Genomic DNA, 15,278 nt, shown 5'->3' on the forward strand with positions numbered 1-15,278 from the left:
CATGTGCTGTGAGATGAGAAGATCTGTGTGGAGGAGTGGGCCAAAATCCCTCCTGCAGTGTGTGCAAACCTGGTGAATAACTACAGGAAACGTTTGACCTCTGTAAATGCAAACTAAGGCTACTGTACCAAATATTAGCATTGGTTTTCTTAGGTCTTGAAATACTTATTTGCAGCTGCATAACAAATAAATTGTTGGAAAATCATACATTGTGATTTCTGGATTTTTCTTTTTAGATGATCTCTCTCACAGTGGACGTGCACCTACGATGATCATTTCAGACCCCTCCGTGATTTCTAAGTGGGAGAACATGCAATATAGCAGGGTGTTCAAATATTTATTTACTTCACTGTGCGGACAAAATATTTTTTTCCAGATTTTAAGTGTTTCATTTACTCTTTGTGAAGTCATTTAATGTTGTTTCAGAGTTGAAGTCAGTCAGAGATAATGACAGAAACATCCGGAGACTGCGGAGAGTTGTGTGAAAAAATCTTTACTGACATAAAATGCATCAGCATGTGTTATTATGCTGGTCTTTCTTTACACTTTTACCAACGAGTCCACGCTGGGTTGCAATAAACCTGAACAGATTAATGGCATTGAGTATTGATCCCACACTCTTTCACTCCAGACAGAAGTGCTGTCCCATCACATCTTTGCCCACTTTCAGCAGCTGCGTGGCAGTTTCAAACTCCAGCGGGATGCTCTTCTTCGATGTCTGCTTCAAGTCTCTCTCCATCAGCTGAGTGGACAGAGAACATTTATTGTGCTGCTGACATGGCTACAGGGATTCAGATCTTTAAGGTTAGTGAAATATCCTATCGCCTCAAACAGCGGCCTGTGTTCTTAAAATGGGTTCACACTGCATGGTCCAAATAACACAATCCCCATTTTAGCTCTCAAGAGACACAATCTGGATATGAGTCGTGGCAACATAAATAGACAAAAAAAAATACTGTAATCTGCTATCTTCAAATATGAATTCTGCCTCTTCCATATATTCTTAAAAGTATGTATCATGTATTGTGCCAACGCAAGTGAAGCATAAATATGCAGGTTGGATATACCATGTCGATTTGAGCATGACAATGGCAAAAAAAACACCCATTGCTAATCTCAATTTTAGGAAAAGCATAAGCAATTAAATGTGGTTTAACTATGCAACATTACAGGTGAGTCCAATTAATACTTGAAAACACTTTTCAAACACCGTACTTTCCGCACTATAAGGCGCACCTTCAATGAATGGCCAATTGTAAATCTTTTTTTTCATACATAAGGCGCATAGAATAGATGCTACAGTAGTGGCCTGGGTAACGTTATGCATCCGTTAGATGGAGCTGCACCAAAGGCTCAATAATGATCCACATATAAAGCGCACCGGATTATGAGGCGCACCGTCGGCTTTTGAGAAAATGAAAAGGGTTTTAGGTGTGCCTTATAGTGCAGAAAATACGATGAAAAATTTTCCTACACTAGCCATTGGAATAGTTTCAGTAATATGGAGGTTAACCTTATGCAAACCACTGGAAGAGAAGAAAGAATGAGCCCATGCCTCCTAAATACTACACTATGTAACATTTAAGATTTGTATTGTTTATTTCCATGTTGTCATTGCTCGGTGTTGACGTTTTTGGAGTTGTTTTTTTCCAATTTGAGCTCCTGTTTACAGAGGTCATTGCATGTGCTCTGTCAATGTAGCCACGTTGGATGTGTGTCACTTGAAATGGACATGGATTTTGATGATAAAAAAAAAAGTCATTAACACAGCATACACATCCTATAGAGAAGACGTGCCATCTGTAAAGCTAAAGTTTTGAAAACCTTAAAGCAAATACATCTTGTGAAATGCATTTGAAGAAATAAAGGCTTTTGCCTGAATTGATGCTTTGCCATCCCTAATGTCGTCAGTCGAGTAGATTAACTCCATAAAATACTGTTTTGATATGTATAGATTTGTTATCACTTGGTTATTGTCAACAATACTAACAAGTAGACATACAAATTATTTGCAATATGAAAAGATTCTAAGTCCCACATTACCTCAAAAGTTGTTATTTCGAGCACCTCACTGATGTTATCCTCTTTTTGTGACAACGGTGTGTTGATCAACATGGCAGTTTTGGCCACATCTGGATGGTAATGCCTCTGCAGTGTCTGCAGAAAAACGCGAGGAACATGACACGACACTTACATTCAAAGTAAAAAGCATTGAAAAGGGGGTTGTAATTTGGTCTCGATGCCACAGGTTGGTGGCAAAGTGCCTGAAACTAAGAGCCTCAAAAAGAAATCAACACCACTCGTCTGGTAAGTACACAATCGTGAACCCATGGTATACAAACAACTATTCAGTGGTTAAATTATTCAACAAAACAAAGCACATTTACATTTTGCTCAGTAATAGTATTGACTTGGTAGCTAGAACAAACTGACGTGACATCAAACATGGGCAAAGAAATGTGTGCACTGGCACTTTAAACAAACAGTCATTAAAGTCACCTTTTGGCATTTGCACACAATAAATGTTAGGGAATACAGACAAAGGACACTACACACACTATTAGCAGATGCAAACATACTCCATTTTCAGTTCGGATTGTGAACAACGTGCACTCAAGGACCGTCAACAAAACAATACATTTCAAACACAGGCGATAAAAACACAAATTAGTTAAATCTAACAGCAACACCAAGTTCCCAAAAAGGCCAAACAGCAAAATTCATGGGGGCTAACTGTATAATGCCATTAAATATTTTTTATGTAAATCCTTTTTTATTTTTTCCCCACATTTTTATATCCAGAGAAAGAAAGAAGGAAAAAGAGAAAAACATTTTACATCCATGCACAGTAGGATAATACCTTTATAAATGACAATGGGAGGGTTTCTCTCATGTCCAATTGTCTAATCTAGTAGGTCATCCTCAACCAAGTTCCTACCCGTAAGTGAGCAAAAAAAAAAAATACCTTAAAGGGAAAACAAGAATAATCAAGTAGTGAAAAAAAGAAGAAAAAATGGATACCACCTCTAAGGACCTTACAACAAATGTTCCAAAAGCAATGTACAATGATTTACATATTTGCTTCAAGTGAAAAGTTTTTTTAGGTTTAAAATTTTCTTGGTATCAGAACCCTTGGATGATACCTGTTCTGACAACAAGACAAGATGCAATACTCGTGAGTTAAAAAAAAAAAAATACACTGCACAACACGCACAGCACATAATAACAATAATGACAACAACAAAAGGAAAAAGTGGTGGGAACCAATGAACAAAATTAAGATAAACTTGATTTCATATTGTGTAGTAACATCTTTTGATCTTATGGCAAATTTTGTCCAGTTTTCCCAATGTTTCTCAAACTTGTCTTGTTCTTGCCTCAAGATGAAAGTTGACTTCTCCATTTTAAAGATATCTTGAACTACTTTAATGCAGTCCTCAACTGTGGGAGTATTCTTTTACAACCATTTCCTTGTAATAGCTTTTTTGCTTGCTAATGACAAAATACTGTGTATGTATATGTATATGTATATATATATATATATATATATATATATATATATATATATATTCATTTTCTGGACCCTTGACAGTGTCCGGTATTAATCCCGAGAATAAGGTTTCAAATTTGAAAAGGAATCCTGACTTTCATAATTTTCTCCATATTTTGTTTAATGTCTTTCTGGCATTTTAAAATGATTGCACAGTCCCAGAACATGTGAAAATGTGTCGCCTTATTCTCTCCACAATCTTTTTTTAAAAACTAATTTGGAAACCATCTGTGACAAACTCATGCTAACATAATTTACACACCTTAATTTCCCACAGGCTGCTCTCTAAGGCATGGCACCGGGCGGGGTCATCCTCATCCATTAGATATGGGTCTTCTAAAAGCTCTGTCATTGTGAAAGACATCTTACCCACAGTTAAGAGGCTACTGTGAGTTTCTCATGCACCAAATAAGACCTCACCATCTTCTGAGCTGGGTCTGTGAATGAGGACTCGACATGATGGGTGGCGACGGATCAGGTTGTAGATAAATGGCAGCACAATGAGGAGCGCCGTGGGTGGGGCCGTGAGGGCCAATCGGGCCAGGCGTTTGGCAAAAGCAGCCACAAGGTACACCGGCAAGTGGCTGAAGGAGAAAATTGTCATAAATGTTTATTATGTACAGTGTCATTATTGTACTTTAATTCGAGTCAGTTGGATGATCTATAAAGGGTTTACCTGGAACTAAGGAACAGGTTGGCCAAATGGAAAAAGCGTGCTCTGTACTTTACATGGAAAATGGAAGGGTCAAGGAGATTATATAATTTCTTGTAGAAATCAGGGTAATCTCTGAAACACACCGAACAGCCTATGTAAGTAAGTGATTTAACAAACACATTGCAAAACCTTAAGTACATGTTTTTGTAGAACACAAAATAAAATATCATTACGAATCCTGGGAGATGTCACTGAAAAGTCCAATCAAACATGGACTTCAACAGATTTTTTTTCAATCTGTCAGTGACATTATGTAAACAATATATTCATTGTGGTTGAGGTTTTCAGTGGTGCAATGTATATATTGAGCTATTTCAAATATTCAAGAAGAATGCGGGAAAAAAAAATAACTAAAATTACTACAGCTGTCAATTAAAACTGAAAATGATGAGTCCAAGTCGGAGTCAGAACTGTTGTTGCCATTATGCAATGTATAGTGCAATAGATACAGGGTTGCACTTAAGAAATTTGGTATGATTTTAAAATGAGCGCCAGGTGCTGGTGCTTGGTATATTTAACATGCAAATTAAAGCAAAAAACATTACTTCTAAACATTTATTTATGGTACAACGTGTCCGTGCATGCAATTTTTTTTCAGTTGGACGTTCTATGTTTGTTTAAAACTTTAACTCTTCCACAATTCAATAATAATGCACATAATTACTGTACTCACAAGTTGTGTTGATGGATGAGGACAAAAAGTCCATTGAGGGCCAACAAGCTGATTGCTCCACCTATTTAAAAAAAAAAAAAGATATGATAATGTGTTTTATATGACAACTTGACACGTGTAAAACAATGTTAGTTGCATTATGGTTTGATTGATTAGCCCAACATTTCTAGATCGCTTCCCTGTGTGTACAGATGGATGATGGCGATTGAAGCAAACCTTACGAAATAGTCACAGATGTGTATAGTAAGTGTGTGTGTGTGTGTGTGTGTGTGTGTGTGTGTGTGTGTGTGTGTGTGTGTGTGTGTGTGTGTGTGCAAAACATACCAACATCGTATGCTGCAGTCAAGAAATCGATCATCAGAGTGGGATTGCTCATGTGGGGCAAAATGGCATCATGGAGGATCACCAAGACCTTTTTATACATATTACTCGGCAACTGTAAAATCATAACAAACAGTAGAGACAGATTTCTGAAAGGTCAGTCAGGTGGAAGATGTGGAAGCACATAAGGCAAGGTTTCGCATTACCTTATACTTGAGGAAGGCAAGCCACATCCTTTCGAAGGTACGCTTGTGTTCCTGTGTTGAGAAAAGAACATGAAACTCTGAGACAATTACAAATTAGACGATGTTAGATCACGTTGGAAGTTAACAGCCTACATACAATTAGTTTGGCGGCTTTCCAGTCTTCATGTTTAGCTGAAAAATGGGCACAATATGTCATTTTGTCTGAGTAAAACCAAAATTTGAATGAAATAGCAAGTCTCACCTTCCTGTGTGACCATGAAATTGGAAAGCTCCAACTCTTCTTTTGGGATGCTGATGTTGGACATGAGAGTGAAAACGTTGTGCTGATATACAGGCATCACTTCCTGAAGAAAAAGCAAATAGTCTTGGTGCGACAATGATAAGTACTGTTAAAAAAAAAAATGCTAAGTTGTGTTACCCCTTTGCTTTTTTCCATGACTTGGCCCATGTTCTCACGGATGGAGCTCATGACATAATAGCGTACATCCTCCTTCTCCAGGAACTCGTGAAATCGAGAGATCAGCAGAGACTTGTCTGTCGTTCGGGACACCAGTCTGTCCACTACCGCCTGTGCAAGACATACAATACAGAAAACTGAGCTTTTTAAAGAAGATAAAAGATGAGGGTGGCAAAAGGGAGGAAAAGGAAATTAAAGAACTTCAACAGACATTACTGGAAGTCGTTGGTTCATGCTGTTAAATGACAAAAAATATATATATACCTGTATGAGTTCCCTGGGGAAACTGTAGTGTTCACTCCAGTCCAAGTCCTCAAGGGGATCTTGTCCTTCTCCTGCCGCAAACTTCATCAGGCAACACAAAGAAGCTTCCTGTGTTTGGACAAGTGCTCATCAAAAACAGTTCACTGATTTTTGTTCTTCTATATTCCATTTTAACACAACTAACCTGGACTTCATGAAGTTCATGACTGAGGTGTTCAAGCAGCATCTCCACACAATTGTTGTAACGGTGTCTCATGAAAATGTGGTATTTGTCTACAGCGCTGTAGTCACCTAGTAAAGACGTAAGATGTATTGATGATGCATACGGATTCAAAATACAAAGGATATGTGATTTGTGAGGGCCGTTGGAACATTATCTGAAAGGTAGATCAGCACACATGGCACACCTTTCCTAAATATTGTGCCATATGCTGGAACTCACCACTCAACGCGTCGTCTTCTGCCGGAAGTTTCCCCCGAAAGAGCTCCTTTCTTTGCAAGAGTGTACAAAACAAACTGCTGCATGCATTAACTGCCGTGATAACATTTGTCTCTTTTTCGAACTGCAGGAAGAAAAAAAAATGCACCAGCATTATCGTTTACAATTACAGCGTGTTTCCTAATGTACTAGTTTGTGTTCGCTCATTACAGTATTACATACCTGAAGAAACTCAAATACGTCAAAAACCTCATTCCCGTGTTTACTGCTTTCAAGGATACGACCTACTGTACTGACTAAGTCTATTTTAGCTGTTTTTATACATTTCTCTGCTCCTTTTGCTGGCTTCACGCTGCGTTTCTTGGAGGGCGCCATGTTTGTGGTGATGGACGGGGCTGACCTTCTTCTTCTAGTGAATCCATGGCATGGTAAGTGCTGCCTCTCACAGGTCAGTTGTAGAACTGCATTGAACAGCTGCAGTAAATCCACGTTAGTGTTTTTTATTTACCAATATGCCTATGTAATTTCATTATTAGTGAATTGTTGCACATGAATGAATTTGCATAAGGTAAAAAAAAGTGCCAAGTAGTTTAATGAAATGTTATATTAATCAAACTGTTTCAAAATGTTTCATTTACTTGTGTTTTGTTTTTACAAACGTTTACACAATCCAAATATCTTGAAGCTTTTGGTTGCTGCTAGCCGGAAACTAAAATAGTATTTTTTTTATCAAATTATTTAACTTAAGTGAACCAGGGATCTTGTATTTGGACTATTTTTTAAATAATTTTAAAAAAGGCTTTCCATTGTATTTTAATTATTTAACCTTTAAGTCGACATAATCAACTTTATTTTTTATGCATCAAGTTTTCATATCACATATGCTCTACTATACAATCAACCACTAATTAAGATATTATAAAATCAGTCCTAAATTAGGACAAACACTTTTTGCTTTATGGTGTGATCCAGGTGCATACTCTTAAGAACAGTACTGTATTACATCCAGGGAATGTAAAAAGAAAAAATAAAGAAAAAAATACATTTATATATGTTTAAATATGTTTGTCAGCATCCCATTTGATGTACTTTATCTTGCTCTACGTTGGAAATCTTATCAACGACATATTTAGGAGGCTAATATCGATTGACATCCACTGTAATTCTTCCCAAAGATGTCAAACTTTTTACAGGACCCCAAAAATAAAAATCTACCAAAACCACCCCCATTAATTACTGAATTTTAAAAAAAGAGTGTATAAGGTTTATGGTCTTTTATTCCTAAAATTTACATTTCCAGAATCCCATTTGAATGTTGACACAAAATAATAAATTTGGAAATATTTTGCACATTATTTACTTTTTTTCCCCCCCTAAATAAATTTACTGTACTAGATTAAAAATTAGAAGCCACCATCCTATTTTGGAGTTTTAACATTAAATTCAATGATTCTTTCACACACCATTGGAGGAATCCTGTGTATCTCACACTGACTATCACCACCGTAAATATTCCATTGGCCATGGTAAAGTAACAAAAAGGGCTTTTATTATTTTGATTGATGTACAGTAGCTATGTACTGTAATTTAAGAAACCATAAACAGCCCAATGAAAAAAAAAACTACTTAAAAATCACAATAAAAATGAAAACAAATGTTTTTTAATTAAAAAAAAAAAAAAAAAGACTGCGGGTGTGTCTTCTTAATCAGAGTCATTTGCGAAATCTGCTTCTTCCTGGAAGAACAGAAGAAATGATTAGAACACAAGAATACAAAAAATAAAAATAAAGAATGAAAGATTGGATTACCAGATACCTGTTTTTGCTCCTTATTATTGTGAGTTTCGGTGGCTGTGCCATGAAAGTCATGTATGGGCAGCGTGGCCATCCAGCTGCGCATGGAGCCCTCCTGGCACTCCGTCTCCACAATGGTGGGATAAATATGAGCTTCCTTGAAGGCCTTGATGGCTTCCTCTTCACCGTCCCATTCGAGGCATTCGTGCACCCCGTCCCCTCCAAAGCGCTTGTTGTACCTGTCGAAGTGGACTCTCTCCAGGACCAAGCCGAGTCCGGGGGCTTTGGGTACGTCTACTTTTTCTTGCTCCCAACTGCGGTCGATAACGTTCTCTTCCGCGTACCCTTTAACGACCGCGATCACGAGGCCGATCATCTTACGGATTTGGTGCATCATAAAGCTCTGGCCTCGCACTTTTATGACAGCAAATTCATTATCACTGAGGACAAAAGGCTCTCCGCACGACATCTCCGTGATGTAGCGCCGCGCGCTTGGGTCCTTCGACGCCTTTTGGGATGTGAAGTTGTGGAAGTTGTGGGTTCCTTTGTATCGTGCAAACAGAAGATTGACCCTCTGGAGCGTCTCGGGATCGAGGCGAAAAGCTGCCGTGTCGCAGTCTTTGTGAGAAAAGGCCACGGTTGGAAGCATGTAAGAATATGTGCGAGCGTCACAGTTGTTTTTGGAATTGAAGCCTTGGGTTACTCGTTTCAGACCTGTGGTTGACGGGAGAGCGTTAATGTGGTAGCTTCAGAGGCAACTTTAATTATTCAAATCATCTTTCTCCGTTGAAATAGAATAGAAATGGAAATGCCAATAAGCGATTCAAGACCTCGCACCGCCCAAAAAAAAAGGTCTATAATATTTAACATTTTTTAAAACATACAGTAATTACATAATTAAAGGTCAGGTGTCATGAAATGGATGATTTTTAGTATGTTATTAATGAAAAAACGGCAGCCAGTATGGACCCATCCGTTTTTTTTCAACACAAAACAAGAATTTTGATATGGCTTTTTGTCACTCCTGCCATGAAAATCCTCTCGAGGGATTTGTTTTCGACAAGAAGCAGGAAGTGACGTACAGTGCAGTACCGCACTCAGGCGGGCTCGTATGTTTCCATTAGTTTTACCTGCGGGAAGGTAGCTCTTTGTTCCTTCGTGTTAGGCAAAATGCCGGCTCTGTGCATTGCTGGATATTGCTCGAACACTCGGGAGGATGGATTCATTCTTCATACTTTTCAAAAAGACCCGGTTCGTCATGAAAAATCGATTGCACGGGTGCAAAGGACGAGAGCTTCATGGGTTCCAAATGACAGATAGGTGTGTGTACAGCTACCAAAAAAACAGTCGTTGGGGTAATCCGTCTCTCATAATGTAACTAAAGATCCACGCACGTATGACAGGGGTCCTAAATGTGTCGATGTGCGCGTCGGGCTCGCCGGCGAAGGCTGCCACGATAAACAATGCCGCTGACAATCGCTCACTCAGCCGCAAGCGACGACAACGCCGTAAAGCGCCCCGGCTCGATGAGCCACCGCGGTGCTACCCCGGCCGAAGCCGTGATCGGCTCGTCGCACCCGCTCCACGGCGTTGTGATCGTTCGCGGCTGAGTATGCTACATACTGTCGGGGAGTCTGTTGTTAGTTAGATGTGATCCACATATAATCTAAATACGGCTCGAAAAGATATGGTAATATTGCCCCGGACACTTCACTTGATTGTGAGATGTTCTCTTCTTTGAAAAGAGCTTCCGTGTCAAAAGGGGCGTCTCCCACAGTAGGGGCCACAGCATGTTTTCAACGGCCAATGTCCGGAGTGACGTCACAGACAGTAAGTGAAGCCAATATGGCGATCACTTGGATGTAGAATGAGACTTCCGCAACTCTGCACATGGATGACGTGCTCTCCGCTCATATTTATTTTTTTCATGTGGACATTGAAGTGAATAATGTTATACGTATTTTTCATTTCAATATCCATTTTAGAATGTTTATAGGGATGACACTTGACCTTTAAGAGAAACTGCAACACTGGTGATATTTGTTAGCCAGTCTTTAGCAGTTTGCATTGTTTTTAGCATTATTTCAACTAGTATGAATACAGTGGAACCTCTAAATCTAGGTGTTGTGTGCACAGAAAATTTGCAAACTAGAGCATTTCCTTTGCATTTAAAAGTCAGCAAATGCCTAATTCATTCAATTCACTGCAAATTGCTCAACGCTAGAGATCACGGTGTATTTATCATCCATACACCACAACCAAGCAACAGCCTCTTTTCAAAAACCTCCAGCATGGCAGGGTGCGACACACACAGAACTACTTTTAATTACAATAAATAGACAATTAAATGAAAATATTTCTCACCGAGGATTCTGATTTGAGGTGGCAGGTGCTCGTTGATTTTTTCAACAATATTTTCAATCATCCACAGCTTCAGAGACACCACTTGGCCCGCCGCTGACACACCCTAAACAAAATTATATATAATTCCCTGAAGGATTAGTACTCTATCACAATTCAAGTAAGTCCTGTAATATGCAACATTACTGCAGAGAGATGCATAAAACTTGTATGACTCATTTCAGTGTTACAGAGGTCATGTAATCGTCAACAGCGTTGCCAACTGGTTGCAGCATCTGCATCACAATCTGAGGTAAGTCGGAGGTTGAGGTTCCAGTTCGTTGGTAAACTTAATGGAGGACAAAACAGACACCCGGACGGAGACAACACTCCCACCTTATCAGTCCTGGCACATCTCTGGAAAGACATTTTCTTCATTTCATCGCCATGGTTTTCAGGAATGCAGCCCGATTTGATAAGCGCTGTGACGAGATCGTCTTCTATTGTCTTGAACTGTGCGTTCCCAGGATTTCTCTTAAAATAAAATAACAAAAATAAGTGTTAAGGAATTAGGAAAAGCAGAAGCCAAAAGACTGGAACGTAGTTTTGTTGTTTACCTGCATTCCATAATATCCCTTGCCACAGTATGCCATAAGTAGAATTACTTTCTTTTTGGGGTATCGCTTATCGTCTTCAGTGTTGTCTTTGTCTGACTTGGCTCTCTTAGAGGTTTGAGTAACCTCAATTTCTTCGTTGGATCGTTTCAAGACATTGGCAGCACGTTCTTTTTGGGATGGTTCACTCATGATTGAAAGCAATTTAAAAAGACCACCTGCGAGGATTATACAAATAAACCTTTTTTTTATAGGTAAGTGCAAGAAGTTGAGTCACACTTCACATGTTTGAATGTTGAATTAATGTTTTGTTTAAAATCTTACCGTTTGCAGCTGCTATCCGTCTACTGGTAACCAATGCGCTGAACGACAGCCTGGTTTTAAACATGTCCTAAGCCATTTTGGGCATGTTGATCATAATTTGGGGGGCACAGTGATGCTAAAATGAATCACACTGGTGAAGCTAACGTCGGCTAGCACAAGAAGTAAACCCGATTTTAAATGTGCTACGCAAGTAACTGTTTTTGTTTCTTTTTTCTTTTTTGTCTCAGAATTCAACCTTTTCGTTCATATGTTAAAAAAAAAAAGAGAATTTCCTGAAATTGATGGTATGACCTACATCCAGGCACATGGAAATATCAACTTTGACCCCGGATGTAACTACAGTGTAGCGGGATTCGTTTTATCGCGTGACTTGTGCGTCAGAAGGCAAAATGAGGAAGTTACATTTAGGAAATCCGTTATTTATTCTTGTGAAAAACAAGCACTTATTCATTTTTTTGTTTGTTTGTTTAAACGTATGATTCACTTGATACATAATATAGGTTTATTATTTTAACCACTACACGCTGTTTAATTTTCAAACAATGCTGCATTTCCGTTTGTTATATGTTGTTTACTATTGATGTGTTACACAAGTTTAAAATAAAAGCATCCTTGCCTTGATAAATGAAAAAGGATTTTGTGAAATCCTTGGAGACCCGTGTAGTCAATAAGAGTAGGAATATTCTCCAAGAAATGGAAAAGAGGGTGAATGTGCAGACTTGACTGAGTATACTGTAAAAGCATGTCAATGAACATATTCTAAAGGAAATTTGGGTTCTTCAGAAATGTGCAAATCCGTGTGATGAAAGTCAAACTCAAGTCGCTCGCGAACCTGTGTAGTAATCTTTTTTATCCACTTGAGTGCAGCAGAGGCGTAATAACACTGAATCCAATTCAAGGTTCTCAAAAAAAAAAAAGGTGTTATTTGTGAGAAAGTGATATTGGCAGGCGCCTTGCATCCGGAACTAAATAACAGGTTGAATGAAAATTCTCTCACCAAGACGTCCTCAAACACATTCAGAAAAGCGAGGTGCTTATATTAATATTCTTGATGAGTAATTCTGGTTGCTAAGGGGCAAAAAAAAAAATGCTTTTGATTTTCAAGGCTTTAGGTTGGTTACATATTATGAGCCAACACACATAAATTAATCACCTGTTACTGTGTTTTTGTAAAATATAGATGTTTTTTTTTTTTTTGTTTTGTTTTTTTTTGGTCCCTCCTGCCTGAAAGTCTGCCCTGATCAGCTGGCTCAAGTCTTCACTCAGATCTTCAATAAATCTATGGAATTGCATGAAGTCTAATTCTCCACCATCCTGTTGTCCCCAGAAATTCTCTGCAGTCCTGAGTTGCTCACACATTGGGTCCATAAAACTGGAGCAATGGCAAACTAAGTGAGTGTCCTGACTTTTGGAACGGCTAAAAGGTCAGACCCGGAAGACTTCCTGGCTCTGGGGGACTCATGGGGTAAAAGCAAGTCTGGAACATAAGAAGGCACAAGCCTGTTAAGAAAGAATCTGTCAAATGTGTTCAACACACAAGGAGACAATGCAACAATTTAAAAAAATTATGTGTTGTGCTGCCAGATTCTGGACTGTTGTCACGAACTCCTTTGTACACCATGTGCTCATCATTGTAGATCTTACTCTGCAACATTTGCACATGTGGTTGAACAGTACAACTGCGCTACTGGACACTTCATATTCTTTACTGACACTCTGCTTTTAACATTTGTGTGAAATACATTTTGTTGTATAGCATATGAAGAGAGGCTTCATGTGCTAGAGACACATTCCTCGTGTGTTTTAACATCCACAATACTTGGCTAATAAAAATAATTCTGATTCTGATCACTCTCACAATTACTCAAATGGTGTTTCACACATAGATATAGAAAAACAAAGGTTGTCAATGCGACCATAAAGGAATATTTTACAGTCTAAAACAGTAATCGTATTATCAAAAGCAAAAAGTTTCAGCCTCTTACACTGTCTCCTCAAATAACCAAAATAAATGAGTGAAAATGCATTTATTGTCAGCAGAGAACCCAGAACTCTTGGACCAATGCAGACTTGAGTTATGTAAATGGTTTAACTCTGCAACTATAATTCATTAAAAAAAAAAACAGGAAGTGTTAAAAGTGACAGGGAATGTACAACTAAACTAAATTAAAATGATTTGTCGATTATACTTTTGAGTGAAAATAAATGTGAGGAAATGTACTCTGCTTCAATTTAATTCCTCAAAATTAACGATGCTATGCAGTGAAATTTAAGCGATTACAATTGCATTGTCATCAAGAGTTTGGTCATTAAACTTTAACAATTATTTTTTTAAATTAAGTTTTGGCTTTGTTTTATTATGTTTTACCTGTCGTTTTTATTTTATTTTTATTTTTTGCACTATGGGAGCACATGTTTTCTGTGCAACAGGAGAGTTTGATATTGCACTGCCTTCCAATGTGGTCGGAGATGACAGTCACTTTATTTCCACAACGAGTAACAGAATTCCAACATTGTTCGTGGACTTCGGTTCCGTGTTCATTCTCAAATTCCTCCAATCTTCTACATCTCAGCATCTCATCTGTCATTTGCTTGTTTGCCAATAGATTTACAGCTTCCCGATGGGCAGGAGGACACAGCTGATGGTGACAGATGGCGACAAATGATGATGAGGAAATTCAACAGAAAAATTGTAGCGCAACACAGTACATGAAATGAATGATTACAAAGATTATAGTTGCAAAGAGATGGAGCACAGAGAAGAGAGGACAGAGCAAAAAGAACCAAAAAATAATAATTCTAAAAGCATAGTATAAAACATGAAATATATGTGGACTGGTACAATTTGTGAGGAAAGGCCCTGACTAGTAGCAAATAAAACAGGACAAGCATATTGAAATTTGGTGCCCTCGGATGGGTTAAATATGCATCAAAAAGAGGCTGCAAGATTTCCAGTAACACATATATAGATATTGTAAATGTAAAATGCCTTTATTTGATGTCGAGAAATAAGTATAACGCTATCATCATTTCTGTAAGTGGAAATGTTGAAACTATCAGAAGTGACACACTGAAGGCATATGGCACTATGATTATCCATCTTTCTGTACAGTTTATCCTCACTAGGGTCATGAGCCTCTATACCAATGTCTTCTTTAATATGTTGAGCCCAATAAATAAAGGCTTTTTTCATTATGATATCCGACGAAGTGCATGGACCTGGAATTTCAAACTCAGGTAAAGAATTTGAATGTGAATGAGAGTAAATAAAGTTCAGTATAGGAAGATGGCACAACCAAAAAGGGTGTGTAAAAAATTTATGTGGTCCCATACTAAACCATTAAATCCCATAAGTGTTTGTCTAGGGAGTCATAGAGATATTTATTATGATGTTTACACCAGATGCAATCATAAAGATAACGTTTGAATTTCTGCTATGATATGCAGACAAAAACTTAATAGGAATCCCCTTTTATATTAAAAGTTATTATACAGTGGACTTTTTTTTAAATCGATTACAACTCGAGCACTGTTTTGTTATTAGAGTTTTGTGGTCATTACCCACCAGGGACAAGACATTGA

The 15,278-nt window shown here is 38.1% G+C and overlaps 2 protein-coding genes and 1 long non-coding RNA gene across 4 annotated transcripts; 1 reads left to right on the forward strand and 2 right to left on the reverse strand.

Annotated features, from left to right (window-relative positions):
- Positions 1 to 477: 477 nt before the first annotated feature.
- On the reverse strand, positions 478 to 7,064 carry noc4l (nucleolar complex associated 4 homolog). Of its 2 annotated transcripts, XM_061802109.1 has the most exons (15): positions 6,848 to 7,064; positions 6,629 to 6,749; positions 6,371 to 6,477; positions 6,187 to 6,294; positions 5,884 to 6,033; positions 5,707 to 5,809; positions 5,602 to 5,636; positions 5,466 to 5,516; positions 5,263 to 5,374; positions 4,939 to 4,999; positions 4,227 to 4,337; positions 3,971 to 4,134; positions 3,813 to 3,895; positions 2,044 to 2,157; positions 478 to 742 (listed from the first exon to the last, which is right to left on the reverse strand). In XM_061802109.1, the coding sequence occupies exons 1-15, from the start codon at positions 6,998 to 7,000 to the stop codon at positions 623 to 625; spliced, it is 1,593 nt and encodes a 530-aa protein (XP_061658093.1). In that variant the 5' UTR covers positions 7,001 to 7,064; the 3' UTR covers positions 478 to 622. The 2 variants fall into 2 exon arrangements, with proteins under 2 accessions (XP_061658093.1, XP_061658094.1); XM_061802110.1 differs by lacking the exon at positions 3,813 to 3,895 and having other exon boundaries at positions 606 to 742.
- Positions 7,065 to 8,210: 1,146 nt separating this feature from the next.
- Positions 8,211 to 12,060, reverse strand: pus1 (pseudouridine synthase 1). The gene is made up of 6 exons (XM_061801233.1): positions 11,697 to 12,060; positions 11,376 to 11,590; positions 11,155 to 11,292; positions 10,783 to 10,885; positions 8,441 to 9,132; positions 8,211 to 8,360 (listed from the first exon to the last, which is right to left on the reverse strand). The coding sequence occupies exons 1-6, from the start codon at positions 11,758 to 11,760 to the stop codon at positions 8,328 to 8,330; spliced, it is 1,245 nt and encodes a 414-aa protein (XP_061657217.1). The 5' UTR covers positions 11,761 to 12,060; the 3' UTR covers positions 8,211 to 8,327.
- Positions 10,850 to 13,512, forward strand: LOC133490771 (uncharacterized). Its single transcript, XR_009792282.1, has 3 exons — positions 10,850 to 10,939; positions 11,004 to 11,071; positions 13,024 to 13,512. It is a non-coding gene; the product is annotated as an uncharacterized LOC133490771 (long non-coding RNA).
- The last annotated feature ends 1,766 nt before the right edge of the window (positions 13,513 to 15,278 follow it).

The sequence above is a fragment of the Syngnathoides biaculeatus genome, chromosome 17 (assembly GCF_019802595.1).
Source record: "Syngnathoides biaculeatus isolate LvHL_M chromosome 17, ASM1980259v1, whole genome shotgun sequence".
Classification (NCBI taxonomy): Eukaryota; Metazoa; Chordata; class Actinopteri; order Syngnathiformes; family Syngnathidae; genus Syngnathoides; species Syngnathoides biaculeatus.